Genomic DNA, 18,241 nt, shown 5'->3' on the forward strand with positions numbered 1-18,241 from the left:
AAGAGAGTATTGCTTCTAATAGTTTTCATTGGTCACGCCCATAAAAAGGTCAGGTGAATTCCTTTTCACTTTCTACGTATATAGAGTTCTTGATAAATAAACCTACACAGAAAAATATCGGATACATTTGTAGGGACCATTGCAAGTAATGGTTAGTATTACTAACAATTTGCACAGTTTGGTTTCCTTGTCATGAGAACTTGATTAAATTTTCCTTGATTGAAATTTCCTTCTTTAATTTTCCGTCTAAATGACGTCAGCACATTAAGACGTCAAATGCATGCCAGTTTTTTCAGCTTTATTCATTATTTCACGCTTGCTCGTGTAGGTAGTCTTGTCCATAAAAATCATCCTAAAATTAGATCTCAGCGGGGTGGCTGTCGTGACGGGAATCAAACCAATTTCAAAATGATCTTTGCTGTATTGCCCTTAGTTTCTTACCTGATATTGCCTAGTCCACAAACAAGCATAATTACAATTAAGCCGCACAGCACTTACACCATCTGAGTAAAGAGGGAAAAAGGTGTCCACATTAATTATCAATGAATCACTCAATCAATCGTAAAGTTGAGATAGTCACGGGAAGGCATTCGATCGACGTGAAAGTCGTCTCAATAATGTTATGTTGAATGGAGGTGTCTATAAGGTTCGGCTGTGGAACATTTTGCATTTTGTTTTCCTCAACATTTATTCACTTTGTTTATTTAGAGCCGTTCTCGCGGCGTTGTATAATATAATAACAAGTTCCTTTAACCTGGTGCTCAACTTGTAAAAGTCAGGCCTGGTTGCGTGCAATGGAGGGTCTTCGAGTCAAGAGGTGGTTAACCTGGATCTCGGCGTAGTCAGGTTTAATTTAAATTTCAATTTAGGAATTTTGAATTTCAGTTTGTTTGTCTGACATCACTTAATACTTTTTTGGATCTCAGATCTCGGTTATCAGCTAAATACTTTGTCATTTATTCCAAGACTGCAAATAGTCCCTAAAATTTGCTTTCGAGTTTTACCATTAAGAGAGGATAAAGCTCTCTTTCGGGTTTTACCAAGTCTGTTGGATTCGTTTTGTTAATTTCGTGGAAAAAGTGGTGTTGAAAAGGGAGCAATTAATGGCGGCTTTTAAGATTTCATCTCTTGCCACCTACCTGGTCTATTCTATTGTATGGAGGGTGAATTGTATGGAAGACATATTAACAACAAACTTCGTGTGATCATTAAGGGTAACTACAACAAATTACACCGCAGAGAAAGTTTTATTGACGTTTGTTTGATACTTCTTACAAATTTTAGGATACTAACTTATCCCCATACAAACACTGTAATTTTGCGGGAATCGGGGCACCCAACGAGAATATACAGTCGACTCCCGATAACTCGAACCTTCAAGGGAAATCGAAAAAGGTTCGAGTTATTGGGAGCTAGAAGAAAATTAAAATAGCCGGGAGTAATAGGAAAAAAAACAGTTTTTACTGCACAGTGAGTATTCTAATCACATTTAATTGTAAAAATGTTGAGTGAAAATTGAAAGATACGGTTAGATTATACATCAGAACGTAAAGTAACAAAACGTTGCCTAAATGGAGCATGCATTTTACTTTTTGAGAAGTAAAGTTATTTCACGTTAGATTTGTGGCAAACAATATCAGCCTCCACTATCGATCCACTAGTAAACTATATGCCTACAACACGTCAATAGAAATTCAAAATTCAATGTTTCGGAGGCAGTACACTCTTTTTTCCCGACTTTTTAAGGGCTCAAAGCATGGTTCGAGTTATCGACAGTAAAATTATATAGAAATGATGTGAGGGGAAACAAAAATTACTTCGAGTTAGCGGGAGTTTCGAGTTATCGAGGGTTCGAGTTACCGAGGGTAAAATTACAGTAAATGTATGACGGAAATCCAGGGGAAATCGATTTTGATTCGAGTTAGCGAGAGTTCGAGTTATCGGGAGTCAACTGTAGTCCAAAAGCACTTAAACAATTGTTGAACGTATTTTAGTATTTAAATAGTACATATAGGAATATTTCGATTCCCTAAAAATTTTTCATCTCTTTGGATTTCCTAGCTGAAAGTCGAGTGACCCGAAAATTATAGGGATCCAAAAAATTAATTCAGCCAGAAAAACCTGCGCCCGACACCGATGGCATTTCGCCGCGGACAAGAAGAAAACCTCTGGTACTCAGGGTAGTCCGTAAAAATCCGTTAAAAATGGGCAATTACACAATTTTTTAATACGTTCGAAAATCCTGGGAGAGGCAGGCAAGCAAAAACTTTTGCAACAAATGTTCCGAAAATTCTAGATCTCAAATCGTCTTCCGAACAGATATTTTCCAAAAATTGACGTTGGGTGCCCCTGTCCGCCCTGGAAAAACACTACGAAACGAACTCAAAGCTAGTTGTAAGGGCGGGAATTGTGCTCGGTATTTAACAATTATTCGCCGAAGGCGAAGTTAATATTGTTGAATAATCCCCGAGACGAAGTCGAGGGGATTATTCAACAATATTAACTGAGCCTGAGGTGAATAATTGTTTTAGTATATTCACACGAAGTGATCTCAACAGAATCAGAAAGGAAACCATTAAAAAACCATTAGTTTGATTGACGGGTGAAAATTCATGCGTGAACACGAAGCCGTAAACAGTGGATGCGCAAAAGTTAGATCTTTACAGTATCTTCAAACATGGCAAATGATAGTTTTAATCCTTTTGTATCGAGTTTTGTAAGCTTTAGCATCAACGGTTTAAAAGAAAACGCCGAAAATTTAAATTACTACCCAATTCTGAGAAGAAAAGTATCTAGAGCTTTATTTGTCCTGTCAACTCACCGTGAATGAGAAAGTTTTCTTCGTCGCTTCTTGCAAATGCTGTCAACAGCGGCTGCGATCAAGGTAAGCGTTGTTTATCTCCAAAGTTCTTTGCCTTGTTAACTTGCTGGCACGTACAATTTTCGAAAATATTTGCCTTCCTCTCTTCTCCATAAATTAACCTCTATTTATAGGCAAAATTGGTCTTGCGAGAAAATCCCGAAATCACAAAACAGTGACAAAGCGACCTCGTTTTCCTCTGTAGTGGTAAACATAGCTTCGAGCGTACAAAAAGTCAGCTAAAGTAAACCACTTCACAATAAATCACGCTGTTTAAACACCATGAAGTCTTTTCTTGCCTTCAAAGTCATCAGCACTTGGATATTCGTGTATTTTCAAACAGGTTTTACTTTGAAACTTTGGCAAAACACCCAGTTCACGACAGCGATTTTGCTCGGCTTTATATTCACCGCCTAGCGCGGTGAATATAACGTCATAGTCCGAGATAGCTAACCAATCAGATTGCTTGAATTACCAAGATCACTGAGTGTGTATATACTAAATATCTATATTACCTTTGGATAAAGATAAATGAAAAGATTTTTCAAACCCACACTTTCAACGTTTACCCTGCCAAATATTCCATTCTGATTCACATTCAGGAATCCATGCCTCAAGGTTGAGTTTTGGCAGCGCGTCGCAAGACACTCTTATTTTAGATTGTTTCATGGCCCATCTGGGAATAGCCGAAAAGTCATCACTATTTTCACAGATTATCTTGGAAAAGAGTGTTTTTCTGAGTTCTCGAAGCTGGCAATGGTTGAATGCTGTCTTGTCGGTGTTCAAGTATGCGTTAGCCTCGTTTTCATGCCAAAAGCGATCTCCGATTTTGAGGCGTTTAAACTGCTCTGCTACAATACATTGGAATGTTGGTCCCAGGACTCCTCCTTTGGGATCTACTCCTTCCAGCATTCCTGAAAAGGAATCGAATAGCAGATAAAGCTTACCTTGCAGATGCATACAGTAGAAAAAATTACATGGAGGAGGCCATAGAAAAGGGGCAGCTTTCCCAAGTTTATCGGTAAAAACTGCTTGTGTCTGTATCGAAAAATATGTTTATTTGAATAAAAACAACTTTAAATTTTAGGACATGTCTATTATTTTAATTAAGAATTCACTTTCTCGGGAAGCCACCGAGCCCTCCATGTGCTTAACTTAAAACCTCTCTTAAAGATTGGAAAATAGTCATTTTTATTTCGGTTTCTAACCGTCTCAGTCAATATTATAACAACATGCTCCGATGCGTGACGTGCATGTGCTTTTTCTAACAGCCGTTAAAGCCTCGCGTAAACGGACGAAACAATGTTGGGAGTTGTTCCGTCCGTTACTGGGTTAAATGTTTGTCCGGTTTCGAACTTTGCGAAACAACTCCCAACAACACGCAACACCATGCAACAGCAAAGTTTGCAAACGGAAGCGACTTCTAACATCAACATCTAATGTTAGGAGTTGTTGGCAGACAATATAAAGAGAGATTTAGGGTCACGTTTACAGCAAACAGCATGCACCAGATACAATTTGAGAAGTAATAAACAGCAAACGACAGTTAGGGGAAAACTTGATCACGTGGTACAAATTCGGCGTTTGCCGTTTGAGGTAAACGTGGCTCTAAATCTCTCTAATGTTGCGTCCGACTGCTGGCATGAGGCTTAAGCTTATTAAAGCTTCATTTCCAGTCTCGGAACTGTCCGTGCAGAAGCTCCCTATTATCGGACAGGTCAAAATTGGACAATTAGACAGCCAATGAAAATTAAAGGTAGTGATGTGTAGATTTTATTCTAACCGCTTATCAAAAGCTACGTGCCAGCGGACGCAGCAACTCCCAACATCACTAGCCACCGACACTGAGGTAAATGATTGTTTTAGTTATACCATAACAGTGAGGTATTATTGAGCACAAAAATGATGATTTTAACTCATTTACTGTTGCAAACGATTACAATTTTGGCGCGCAATGACCGAACGGCCGAGGTCGTCGCTTTTTCTTGTCGACAAATGAAACTTTTGAAAGCATTTGTTTGGCTCTTGCGGCGAAATTTCTTCAAAAGGAGTTGTGAATTCTTTTTGTATTTAAAATCATTCTGTAAAAAAAGATTATTTAATTTAGGTTTTACTTATAAACAATTCAACTAAATAAAGTAACGCAAGACTTAAGCTTAATTTGCATTTGTAAACAAAAAACTTTCTCACCAGTTTTATCGATAAATTCAAGTCAAAGGACAAAGATTAACCTGTTAAAACTTCCAAACCGAACTTCGTCACCTTCTTCGTGTGTTTCGGGAACTAGCTTGCAAACCGGGAAGGCATTGGCGTTGCTCGCTCGGAGGAACTGGAGGTGAATCAGTGAATAGTGCAGGATATTCACTGATTGAGTAGCAAATCAGAGCGCGCGAATAAGCACTATCCACTGTTTTAGTATATATTAAATAGATTTAGCCATGGCTAGAAGCGAAGATTTCGTTGATATACTCATAGTTTACTCAAACAAAAACTAAAATCGTGTAATGTTAACCGGCGACGGCAACGAGAACTGCGAAAAAATCAATAGGTCTAATTAGCAAACAAACAACTTTCAACGTGCCGTACATCTTTTGTACATTCCTTTGCCGTTGTTTGCACGACTCTAGTTAAGCTAGGTGCAAACGGACGCAACAATGCAACTCCCAGCAATGTTGGGAGGCGTTGACCTGAATGTTGCCTCCGTTTGCAACAGGTTAAAATTTTGACCGGTTTCAAACTTTGCGCAACAACACGCAACAACATCCAACAACATGTAACAGGGTGTGCAAACGGACACAACATTCTAACATCCAACATTGTTGGGAGCATCCTCAGAGACCCAGGGGCCGTCAGTTTGGTCAGAAAAAACGGTTGAGAAAGTTTTCAAGAACGGGCAAGATAGCCCCTGGGATGCTACTCTTTAAGAGCCAGATCTACGACTATTTCCGATGCTTGTCTGTTATTAGGCACAAAAAGGTAGGTAAAGAGGTAAAGTCTTTCGTATAAGATGACGAAAGCAGTGCGATAAATGCTGGCCTCTGATGAATATGATAAAGCTCAAAAAATATTTTTGTGCTCAATCACAGTCAAGCATTAAAATGAGTCGTACAACTGGCTCGTTAAGAGTAACATCCCAGGGGCTCTCCCGCCCGTTCTTGAGAACTTTCCCCGCTGTTTTTCCTGACGCAACTGACCGCCCCTGGGTCTCGTTTAGGTAGCTATACAGATGAAACAGCGTATGTGTTCTCACTGCTAAAGCAAATAAAACAATGATAAATATAATGACACCTAATACATTACAGATATTTTTAACAGAGGTCTTTTTCCCAGTTTTCATTTTCGAAACGGTTCGACCAATCGTAGCCTACAAAACATCGGCTTCACTTAGGGGTGGTTCTTTGCCCTATAAGTTTAATGCCAATCAGGGCTAATACAATATTAATGTTCTCATAGTTAAAACAGAAGCTGAATCCTAAAGATTGTGATAATACCCAAGACTAACCTCCGGTGAACAAGTCTATATCCTCAATTCTTCCCTTGTAAATTTTTTTCAAGTTGGCCACGTCCTTTGGGTAAAATCCAGCCTTTTTTTCCAAGTCACGGAACGATTTCACTTCTGTAAGGTTACATAGTTTAAGGTTACGATAGATGATGTAACCGGGAGCTCCTCGATCACGTCCTCTTTTGATGTTAATAGCCACTAAGTCAGAAAGATCACCTTCACCCCGACGCAGGTTTTCTTGTACAGAGCTTGAAAATCTCCTACATGACAAAAAATAATAGTGACAATCACGAGGTATTCCTCTTTTGTTAAGATCTGTATTAAGAGGCAGCGTGGCCGAGTGGTCAGCACATCGGCCTCGCAATCCGGCGGCCCCGGGTTCGATTCCCCGGCTCTGGCTACTTAATGAATTGTTCCCGGTCATCCCGAGTTCAAATCCTTGGCAACGCTTGTAAATAGCCAACTTATGCAGCCTCCTGCCAGTTGGAGTTTTTAATCCCGTTATGTTCTATTTCCATCATTTGTTTCAGAATCATTTGAGTGGAGTGCCTGTAAACTAGCTGGATAAGCTAAGTGCACTTTCCACTGCAAAAAAACCTTTAACCTTTTAATCTTTAACGTGAAAGCTTATAAATCATTGTTCGATGTTGCAGCCTCACCCCAGTTGTACGTGAAATTTATAGCTATGGCCCTGGCTCGCGAATTGTCTCGTGTAAGGGAATGCCAGGAACTCAGTTTGCTTGCAGAGAAATTTTTGCTTGTGGAATCAAGAACCAATGGGCTTTGGATTCAAAACTGTCTTGGATTCCCTTACTTGGGGCGACGTAAAACGCTGAACAGACACGTCGCACCACTGGCAGTGAAAACAGTTAGGGAGGAAAGTGTAAATAACAATACGGATATTTTGTTTCCATTGAAGAAACTGAATAAAAACATGGAATATTTAAAAATTATTGAATGCCGTTTATTTTTTTGTGACTTGCAGATCAGATTTCTCGGCTAGGAGTGTTTATATACACATAACACCGCCCGAGATCTGCCAAATTCCCTCGCACCTCTCCAACTTCCATGAAGGCAAGTGCATGTTGAGGCGTTTTTTAAAAAAATTCTTTTTCTGATTAGCTTTAATCCCCCGGCTAATTCTTAATTTGACTAGCTGGTGTTGACCAAATTGGGAAGACAGCAGCTCTCTGATACAACAAACGTCAATCGGATCGACAACATTAGAAGGATGGACTAACAACACAAACGGTACCGTAACGGTGTTTGGATGTTTTGGCAGTGTTCTTTTGGGTCGACCCAAAAAATTTGAGAGGGGTTTGTATGGAGTTTTCTAAGCATAACTGGGCTACGATCTCAGAGAAAATTTGCCCCGAAATGCTCATTTTTGGCAAGTAGGCCTCTTGGACATTGTTCTTTCAGAATATCCTGACAAATCCAATAATTTCAGAAATTTCATTTTTATGACGTCACACTTTAGTACTCTATTATCCACACCTTTCCATCTATTTAGAACAGGCAGGTCATTATTGTGAAGTGCCCCACCTCAGTGCCTTGCTCTGTCATAGTATTTGAAATAATAACCTGCTTAAACAATGGAGAGCTACATAAAGTTAAGGCACGCTCGTTAAAAGGGTCTCAAAGTGCACAGTACATACAGGTGATTTTACTTACCCGTCGGCCTTCCCCGCAGGGTCTTTCACTAAGCCCCTCAAAATGGAATCGATACCTCCTTTACCAGTATCATATAAGTACTGTGGATTATTGAAGTCCAGTACTGGGATAGGCAGAAATTTTGATTTGCCTTCATCGCATTTGTGTTCAAAGCCGGCCTGAGAGAACCGATTGAACAACTCTTGAACCAAACTGTGACCAAATCGATACCCGGCTACAGCAAAGGCCGTCGACATTTGCGCATCCACTGTTTTGTCATAGCCATTGAAGAACTGGTCTCCCTCAAGAAGCTTGAGACCAAATGTCTTGATCTAAAAGTGTTGAAAGTGAGACACTTTGAAATAAATATATAAATTATATGAACACCAATGATTGAAATACCTGGTGTTAAAAAAATATTTCACCCGTTCGCTGCGCACATTGGCGGTCAGAAATAGTTTTTAGCACTCGAAGAGAAATTTCGTATCTCCGGGCAGCCATGTGATATCCTCCATATGTTTGAGTCGTAAACGGAAACAAAACATGGATTGTTTCATTTAGATTGTGCTCTATGTATGATGGCGGAGCTCACGCGCGGAGCCCATTAAGGTTGAACACGCGGACAGCCTTTTTGTTTCTTATTCACGTTGGTCCCATGAAAAGGACGAGCAACACGCGTCCAAAACAGGCAGCATTGGCGTCAATATTCGAGATAAATCGCATGCGCTTATGTTAGACCTTATCTTTGATACTGCGGGATAACCATAATATTTTCTGTCGTCAAAACAAGGTACAGTGAAGCTTCTATTAAGAGGACACCTTCTACTGAGCAATTTTGTTTAAGTCCACGTTTTTTTAATGCCACCAAAATTTGAAACTCACAAATAAAAATAAACGTTCCCCGTTCCGGAACTCAGAAAATATAAAGAAAAACAGACCCCTGGACACTATATTTCGAACATTTACGGTAATTCTGACTGCTCCGCCTATGTGACGTGCATGCTGGTATCTAGGACTGCGTCAAGGGTGATGGTTAATTGCCTAAATAAATATTCAGTAATCTAAAACATTTCTAGTTCAAAAATTCAGTCAGTCAAATTTTTTTTAATTACACTTCAGAATTAAAATAACTGTGCATATTATGACCAGAATTTAATAGATTGTAGTTTGCAGAAACTTACCGTTTGTTCGCTTAAAATTAACGGCAGGAACTCGCCGTATGTTATGATTTGCATTTGCGCTCCAATAATTCTTCTGGTTTCTTGGTAAATCTTTTCGGCGTCCCAGGTAGTTTTCTGACCAAAAAATGTAGCGATGCGGTTGTGGTGCCGTGTAAAAATAGTATGGAGCGAATTCAGACCTGTTGGTTTAAAAATAAATCAACTGCTTATTTTTTCGGGTTAAGAGGCGATGAGTCCGTAAGAATAAATTTCTAATAATAATCTTAATAATTGACTCCTGCATTAGGCCATAATGTCGCCCTTTATCAATACTAACAAGCTGAGCACATTAGTTAAATGTATCAGCGATTAAAGTAAATTTCAACCTAAACTTAGACTAAACGTTATCACTAAAGTTAAAAAAAAAAGAAAGAAAAAGAAGAATAACTTCATATGTTACTTGAGAGAAGTTTACGATTGATGTACATGTACGCTGAGTCCGTGATTTAGTGCCCTACTTACAACAGGTAGCCCAAATGCAGAATTGGAGCGATAGCACTGGTGCGTTCCTCCGAAATATTTAATCAGGATTTTTGAAAAAAAAAACCTCTGTTTTTTCTAAAGCCTAAAGATAAAAATGAAATTTTATCAAAGGCGATGGTATGCTCTTTTTCCTTGCTAATTTGGACAGGCGACCAGAAGCTCTCACCCGTTACTATGTGACGTCACACTTGCACGCGGAGTGTTTCATGAAAGGCAGTTTCAAAACAATATAATAGAGTCCTCTGCCTTCCACCCTCCTCCCTGAGAGGAGCCCGACCCTTCATCTTAATTATCATTCATTCAAAATATTTCCCCGATTCTGATTGGCTAAAAGCACACGCATAATTCACCATAACCAGTTGCTGATGACCAAATTTGGAAGAATTTTGTGTTTAGCGAGGAAATGACGTCCAAAATGCAGCGTTTTTTTTTACGGTTAAGGCACCGTTAACCGAGAAGACCTGGGGACGAGGTTGAGTTGTTCTGGTTGTGAAAACAAAAATGGCAGACATTTCACTCGTTTCAAGAGTAAGAACTAGGCGAAATAATAGCTAAAAACATGGCAAGAACAGTAAGAGAACAACTCGAAGGGCGACATCTGCTATTTGGAGAATATTTGCGAAGCTGAACAACCCTAATTGGCACTATCGAAGATGAACTTTAACATCGATGAATCGATGGAGGTAAGCATGATACTTAACAATTAATGAATGAGGCTGAGTATCTTATGAAGAATTATGGAGATCTCGGAGGGTGTTATCGGCCTCGGCCTACGGCCTCGACAGATAACATCCTCCTCGATCTCCATACTCAGCCTCATTCATTAGTTGTTAAGTATCATGACAAAACCATGATCCATTCAGCGCAAGCCGGACAATACGCAGTTCAAGAAACAACTGCCGACGCCAGAACTTTCTTTTAAAAAAGCGAATTCGTGTTCTCTAAATCTTAATCAATCGCGATTATCGCTGAACTCTCTTAAATTTTCAAATGTAGGCAAACTCTCCTGAAACTGAATTCCTTAGAGCCATACCAAATAAGAAAAAGGAGCCGAAAGAATTTACATATCGTCGTTGATCGCTTGTTTACGTCCTCCATATAATGGTGGAAGTAGGTGTTTTAACATCGTAGTCGTGCAGTAACGGCAAAGAAGTGTCATCGTGTGTGGCACGTGCAAAGTTGTTGTTTTGCTAACTAAACATTACAATTTGCTTTTTAGAACATTTATGCTACCGATTTATGTTACCGTCGTTGTCGTGACATCTCAAACTCCCTAATTTTTGCTGTTTCTGCTTACCCCCCTACCCCCCCAAAAAAACTTTCTTTCCATTTTATCGATTTCATGGCAAGCTTAGGATAGCTCTAATCTCACCTTGGTTCTCATTGTTTCTTATATCTCCTGTTACAAAACATGGCCTGTTTGGATCCCGCGATGGACAAAACCCTTGGGTTTGGGCAGGAAGCAGGTTCTTAAATGGGCAGCCATGTGGATGGTCCATGTCCAGTAGTAGGCCGTCTGGAGCACGAAGTGAATCAGCGACCTGCTTAGTTGATCCATATACGTTAGACGCGTCAATAAAGGCCGTTATTGTGTTCGAATGCTCTCGAACGACTAATTTGCAATGAGAAACTGGTACGTGGGGGGCATCTCTCTCCATTTCAATAAAATCAACCTCTCTTTCACGGAATATCGCATCATCGTTTGGAATATGAATGTTGATACACTCAGAATTCTTCTTGTCGGCAGGTGGTTCACAGTTAAGTCCCTGTGCCTCTGCCAACGTTATGTCGTGGTCCAAAAACTGTCCAAAATTCATGGCCAGATGGGTCAGTATTTTGGAATTTGGGTTTGAGCGGTCTGCATTGCTGCCGTGAACAAAACGACTAACGTCTCGCGCGTTTGGAAGCACTTTACCAGTCACTGATCTTCGAGGTTCTGAGATGCAATCGCCATAATCAGCCTCTGCAACGCGTGTGAATTTTGATCCGACTGAACCAAAAATTGGGTTTTCTAGGTTGTTACATGTTCCATCGATTGTGCGAAATGTGGTATTCGAATCACACTGTATAGAATGCACTTTTATGGGGTAGATGTCGATCGCTTTCTTGAGAATTTTTCTTTTGCATGCTCTTTCTCTGTCACCTCTGTTGGGGGAATGTGGAATAAAAATGTTATCTGTTAGGCACTGGCCTAAAACTGGTATATTCTTAAAAAAAAAAAAAAAAACTGAATCCGGGGAAGATCCACTTTACTGAAGTGCACTGTTTTACTGGCCATTAGGCTTTTATAGATTGTGCTAGCATAATTTTTCCCATTTTTATAACGTGGCACTGCTAGCATAATTCGCATATTTTGATAATGACCGGAACATTTTTGGTTTTTTTGTGTGTTCGTAACAATAACCGTAGAAGATCAGTGAAGATATGATAGTCAATGTACTTGTCATTTTAATCACAACCTAGTAACTAAGCAACTAGGAAAAGAAAGACTGAAAAATTTATAAGTTCAAACTCTACTGTCGTGCGGATTCTTAGTGGAGGGACTACTTTTCTCAAAGGTGAAAAAAATATCAGTCGCGAATCCAATTGGACGAGCTTTGTTTCTCACCTGATTGGCTAGAACTCAGTATATACGTTGGCTGTATAAATTGGCACTACTATCAATAACTTCAAAAGTGGCGACCGCCAAAGGGCCTAAACAGCTTTCAAGAGCAATATTGTGATTGTTTTCAAATTCTGTCCTCGGGCTGCCGCAGTTTTAATTATACGCCGCTTTATTTTGAAAACTAGAGGAACAAGCTATTCTAAATCACTAGAGAGAATCGTGCTTTTAATCCCAGATTTGCGTATATCAAATTGCAATTATTGCCTTTACTATAAATCGTTGTGGAAGCTCCGCTTAAAGGCTTGCCTAAAACTACATAAATATGTACGTAACAACAGAGCAATTGGATTTTAACAATCCGCGAAAGTTGAAAGAATTAAATTATACAATATTTTGACTCACTTTGGTAGGTTGGCAATACTCAGCTCCCTTAGAACTGATAAATCTTTGCACAGTTCATCCAGGATGCACGAGGTACATTTTTCACTCCTTTTAGCATCGAGCCACTTCTTATCGCTAATGAAATCCTTGACGCCGTGCTGATAGGCCTGATAGTCCTTTCTCAGGGCTGATTTTCTCTCCTTTTTTCGATTCCTTGATGGTACAGTCAAGTTACATTTGCCTTGGGCAAGTTTTTTAGCCGCGTTGATAGTAAGCAGCAGTGGAACATCGTTGTTGAATGTAGAAAAGCTCTTATCGAGTCCTTTACCCAGGGTGGAAACCTCATCAAGAGATTCTTTGCGAACGTTTTTGTCATGTACATCCTGGTAAGTTATCTTATTCATCATTTTTTCCGCTACAGAGTCTTTTTCACCGACGACGTTAGGCGAGGCCAAGTCTATTACAAGCAGTAGGAACACCAGACTGACCAGTAAGTGTCTTGCCATGATTGACTAAAATGAAATTGAAGCTGAAGTTGTTTGAATTAAAAGCAAATCAAGGTTAAATTTTTGCTAGTATATTAAATATAGTGTATTGTTGTTAATTCTTTTTTATAAATTGCTTTCTCTCCTCTAGATTGAAATTGATTGTTCTGGGGAAGGCATATTTTATTAGTTATATAAAGTGTTAAATAAAAAACATATACACCGCTAAAAATTATTCACTGCGTACTTAGTTAAGAATGGAAAAATTGTCAAGAGGAGTTTATTTTGTGATTGGGACTTTTTAGTCGAGGCTGGCCCATAGGGGCAACGCCGACTTACGTTTTCGGCTCAGTATCTTTTTTTTTTCTTTTTTTTCTTTTACGTTTTTCTGTCGCAAATTTTCATCCCAGGTGGTGACTTCTTGTGTACGTACGTGCCATCCAACCCTTCAAATTACGGCGTAATGGACACATACTCTGACATTTACTTTTGGAATATAACCCCAGGAAAAGTCCTAACCGGGGGATTACTAAGGTCATTTTTGTGAGGGTGTGACAATAAGGCCTCCAAATTTAGAACTTGGGCAACTCATTGGACGGTCTATACTCATCCATCCAATATCCACCTCTAAGTTTATCTTGTGAGCTAACAAGCGAAAACAGCCATTAAACGAAGATGTTTTGAAATTAGCGTACTGCGCTTTTACAACGTCTCCTTCAAAATTTGCCACGATGAGTAACTTTTAAAGTTTTTGTTCACCTTTTGTTGACGTTTAAACCTTTCGATAAGTATTTTCTCTTCCAAAACCTGCTGGCAGGTCTCTCTGTCTGTGAGGTGTGTGGCTTAAGAACGGTACCCATTTTTCTTGTTTATATAAGAATGTTATTTTTCAGGCCTTTTACTGAAAGAAAATCAATCATTTTCTACGTTTAAGTTTAAAACATAAATTTTACTGTATTTCCAGATTTTCAACAACAAACTGAGTCCTTTTCAAGCTCTCATTCTCGGGTTTAAACACGCTTCCGCGGCAACCTTTCTTGTCTTTAAATATTTTTAATTAAGCTTTTCAACAAGTTAAAAACATAATCATGTCTTCAAGTTCTGAGGTGTAAGTTACATCAACTGTTATGCCAATTGAGTTGGAAGTCCCTTAAGGCTGCGTTCTATTATATATTACAGTATGTATATTTAACTTAATTTGTTTTTAAGTGTCTCCATAACATTGCTTCAGATCCATGTAAGGATTATTTTATCAAGTCTTCACATCTTTCCACTAGGCGATATGGTTTATTTCAATTCCTAAACTGCGAAAAAAAATCTTCTAAGAAAGGCACTTTTTTATACTGAAGCCCAAGTTTTCAATAACTTCATTACCACCGCATCCTAAGGAAATTGACTCTATAGTGATTTTTGAAACACAGCTCAATGATATTATTTTTTAGAACTCTTAATTAACAATTAATGAATGAGGCTGAGTATCTTATGAAGGATATAACACCCTCCAAGATCTCCATAATTTTTCATATGATACGAAAGCCGAATTCAATAATTATTTTATTATTCATTCAAAATAATTCCTAGCTTAAAAATAACGCTAAAACATGCCGTTACCTCCATCGATGTTAAGTTCACCTTTGATAGTACACGTTTAGGGTTGTTCAACTCCGCAAATATTCTCCAAATAGCAGATGTCGCCCTTCGAGTCATGTTCTTGCTGTTCTTGCCATGTTTTTAGCTATAATTTCGCCAAGTTCTTACTCTTGAAACGAGTGACATGTCCACCATTTTTTGTTTTCACAACCAAAGCAACTCAACCTCGTCCCCAGGTCTTCTCGGTTTACGGTGCCTTAACTTGCAAGAACGCTGCATTTTTGACGTCATTTCCTCGCTAAACACAAAATTCTTCCAAATTTGGTCATCAGTAACTTGTTATGTTGAATTATGCGTGTGCTTTTAGCCAATCAGAATCGGGGAAATATTTTGAAAGAATAATAATAGATCTTTAAAAGGTTTTAGTCTAGAGTCTTAATTTTCGTACGTAGTTAAATAATTCTTAGTTTTTATCCTTCGACATTGTACACAGTTTTTACATTTTCTAATAGTTAATTTATGATAGTTATTATCTTTTAATTGTTATTTTTAATAACAGTTTTAACTGACGGGTTTACCTTTGTTAAATATGTTATTATTGTTGTTATTTAATTATTATTGCTTAATTCTGACTTCAAATATTTCTGTAAATCATGTACATATTTTTTTAAAGTTGAATAAAATTATTATTATTAAAGAATTAAAATGAAGAGTTATTATCCATTATTATTGAAGTTTTGCTCTCAACCGCGAGTTGTGTTTTTTCAAAATTTGTTTTCTCAAATTTCCGATCACTCCAAAGTTGATTTACGTAAAAGTGTAGCCAATCATTTTCGATGCTGACCGAAGGGACTGAACTTAAAAGTTCCCTCCAGGGTTTCGCCAAAGCATCAATAGATTATGATAACATGCAATTATTTTCCTGGCCTCAGTTGTTCAAAAGGTGGATAGCGCTATCCATCGGATAAATATCTATCGACTGGATAGCGCAATTGGTTTTCCTAATACTTATCCACTGGATAGTGATTTATCAAGACTTTCAACAAAAATATATTAACTTCTTTTGTTTTTTGAATTGCAACAGTTTGAGCTAATTTGGCACGATCCCCCCATGTAAGGAAATCCGCCAAGTTTTGCTTGTGGAATCAGTCCTTAATACTGGGTTTTGGAATCCAGATAACAGCTCAAGGAATCCGGAATTCCTTTAACGATTGGAATCTGGAGTCCAAGTTCCACTGGCAAAGTCCGACGTATCCAAGACTTCCTTAGATGGGGCAGTATTCAAGTGATACTGACGCCGGTAAAATCGCAAACTGAGTGATAACAAAGCGACAAATCATCAGACGAAGTAGCTCGAAGTCTTTATTTTAGAGGACAATTCCGATAGATTGGAGACGCCACTCGCATTTAATTTTAAAACAAAATCTATACACAGCTGCCCGCTGAGCAGACTTAAATACCGTTCGTTTCAAGTGAGGATGCATTAATTGCGACCATGCTCTTATTTAGTCCCATAGTTATTTTCCTGGATGCAATGATTTAGCCAGTACTACTTTAATTACTGCGGAAGACTTATAAACTTTGTGATTTGATTTATGAAAAAAATGTCAATTTTTAAAAAAACGTAATGCCATGAGAAAACAAACGCTGGAACATTCACTCATAGTTGTAGCATTGTCGCTAACTATAGTTTAACATGAATTGATTACTTATCAAATCAACATAAAGGCTATGGTCACAATTTGTCCTAGTCCCTGTTTTAAATTAAGTTACAGGCCTGTGCCTTTCCTGTCATATTTCTGTAAGAAATTAACGTATAGAACAAGAGAGAAATAATAAAAATTGAGATGATGAACATATTCACTTAGGGGTGATTTCCACTGTCGCGTAATTTTTTCGTGCAAACGCACGTAAAATTTAGACGCATAAATAAAATAGAGGCAATGTATGAAAGGCCAAGCGTAAACTTGAAAGTTGAGCGAGGTCCAACTTTTACGTTTACGCGTGACCTCCCATATACATTGTCTCTATTCTATTTACGAGCGTCATAAAAATTACGGGACGGTGGAAATCCACCTTTAGGTTAAAACAACATAATTATTTTGATCGTGTTGATCACTCAATGGTAAACGCGATTAAATTAGGACACTATAGGATAAAAGGAGTTGTTCTCTTTAATTAAATGGACATCAAATAACGAATTTATAATGATCAAACATTTGAAAAATTTATTAAATGAGAGTACTCCACAAGGGGCCCACCCCATTGCCCATCGTATCTAAATTATATTATCGAAAACACCTCTCAAAAAATGTCACAGTTGATTATTTTTGCTTGTACTAAACTTTTATCGACACTTAAGTCGAAGCAACCTGCTTAACAGGGGCAATTTACTAGAGCATATTAACTAAAGATATGTGTAGCAGCGAGTAACGCGAAAAACGTGTGAGAGGCGCAAGACGGATCGAGGAGGGGAAGCATCCCAGGAACAATGAAAACAATATAACACCAACGTTAACAACACTTCATATTCTATTCTCTTCTTTATCGTCTAGGCCAAATAACACTTTTTTCGATTGATGTGCCTCCCGTTATATACCTCAATGACCCATTAATAGCGTTTACTGCAGCCGCGTTTCTAAAATTACTACTTGGGGCCGGTGAAGGGGGACATGTTGTTTAAAAAGTATGTTTAGACAGTGTTCAGTTATAAGTATAACCCTTTTTAAATTTTTTTAACACATAAATCTTCTTTACATTGTTTGCTTTTAATAGCATCAAATGGACATTTTAAAGTGCCTAGGCAAGAAAATCATTTACGTACTAAAAGTATTAGAATATTTTTGGGGCCACTAATTTCCTCAAACCGCGCTTAAATTTAGACTTAGCCTTAAACATCGACTTATTAGCAACTCCAACCTAAATGTCGTCTTCATCAGTTACGAGAAGTTGTGAGTTATCTTTGAATGTTTAACTATGGAAGATTGGTAACTTTAACATTTGTTTCGTTTTATCCCTTAACTGTCAAAGTAACTTAATTGAATTAGTGTATATAAAATATATATCGATGAATAGGCTATGACCTCTAACACAATATTGCCGTTAATTTAGTTTAAAAAGATCTTTCAGTCAATTGTAACCTATAAAATCGATTACCTTAACTGGTGTCTTTTTACAGTATTGGATGGGCTCAGACTTTCCAAGCATTTTGATTAATTACGGCCCGTTCAATGAGATTGAAATCTTCCCTAGACGGCGGAAACAAGGAAAAGGAAACATTGTATTATGACAACATTGTATAGGAATTTTATGGAAAGGTTTTTGTTTGGGCAGTGGGTTGCAGGTTCTGACGGCAGGAGGTAATAAACTGACGAACCGTATCCATTAAAATAGATACGGCTTCTCCGGTCATCTGAAATGACCGGTTGCGCAATACAAAACAATTGATTCGTTGACAGAACC

The 18,241-nt window shown here is 38.3% G+C and overlaps 1 protein-coding gene across 1 annotated transcript; it reads right to left on the reverse strand.

Moving 5' to 3' along the window:
- Positions 1 to 3,365: 3,365 nt before the first annotated feature.
- LOC140952871 (salivary peroxidase/catechol oxidase-like) lies at positions 3,366 to 13,218 on the reverse strand. The gene is made up of 6 exons (XM_073402319.1): positions 12,726 to 13,218; positions 11,091 to 11,863; positions 9,197 to 9,375; positions 8,037 to 8,347; positions 6,363 to 6,622; positions 3,366 to 3,774 (listed from the first exon to the last, which is right to left on the reverse strand). The coding sequence occupies exons 1-6, from the start codon at positions 13,208 to 13,210 to the stop codon at positions 3,419 to 3,421; spliced, it is 2,364 nt and encodes a 787-aa protein (XP_073258420.1). The 5' UTR covers positions 13,211 to 13,218; the 3' UTR covers positions 3,366 to 3,418.
- Positions 13,219 to 18,241: the final 5,023 nt, after the last annotated feature.

The sequence above is a fragment of the Porites lutea genome, chromosome 11 (genome assembly GCF_958299795.1).
Source record: "Porites lutea chromosome 11, jaPorLute2.1, whole genome shotgun sequence".
Classification (NCBI taxonomy): Eukaryota; Metazoa; Cnidaria; class Anthozoa; order Scleractinia; family Poritidae; genus Porites; species Porites lutea.

Coding starts and splice junctions, on each gene's coding strand:
- LOC140952871 (XM_073402319.1), bottom strand. CDS start 13,210: ATGGCAAGACACTTACTGGTCAGTCTGGTGTTCCTACTGCTTGTAATA. Junction 9,376..11,090: donor AAGAAACAATGAGAACCAAG/GTGAGATTAGAG, acceptor TTAAACCAACAG/GTCTGAATTCGCTCCATACT. Junction 6,623..8,036: donor CCTGCGGGGAAGGCCGACGG/GTAAGTAAAATC, acceptor TTTGTCATGTAG/GAGATTTTCAAGCTCTGTAC.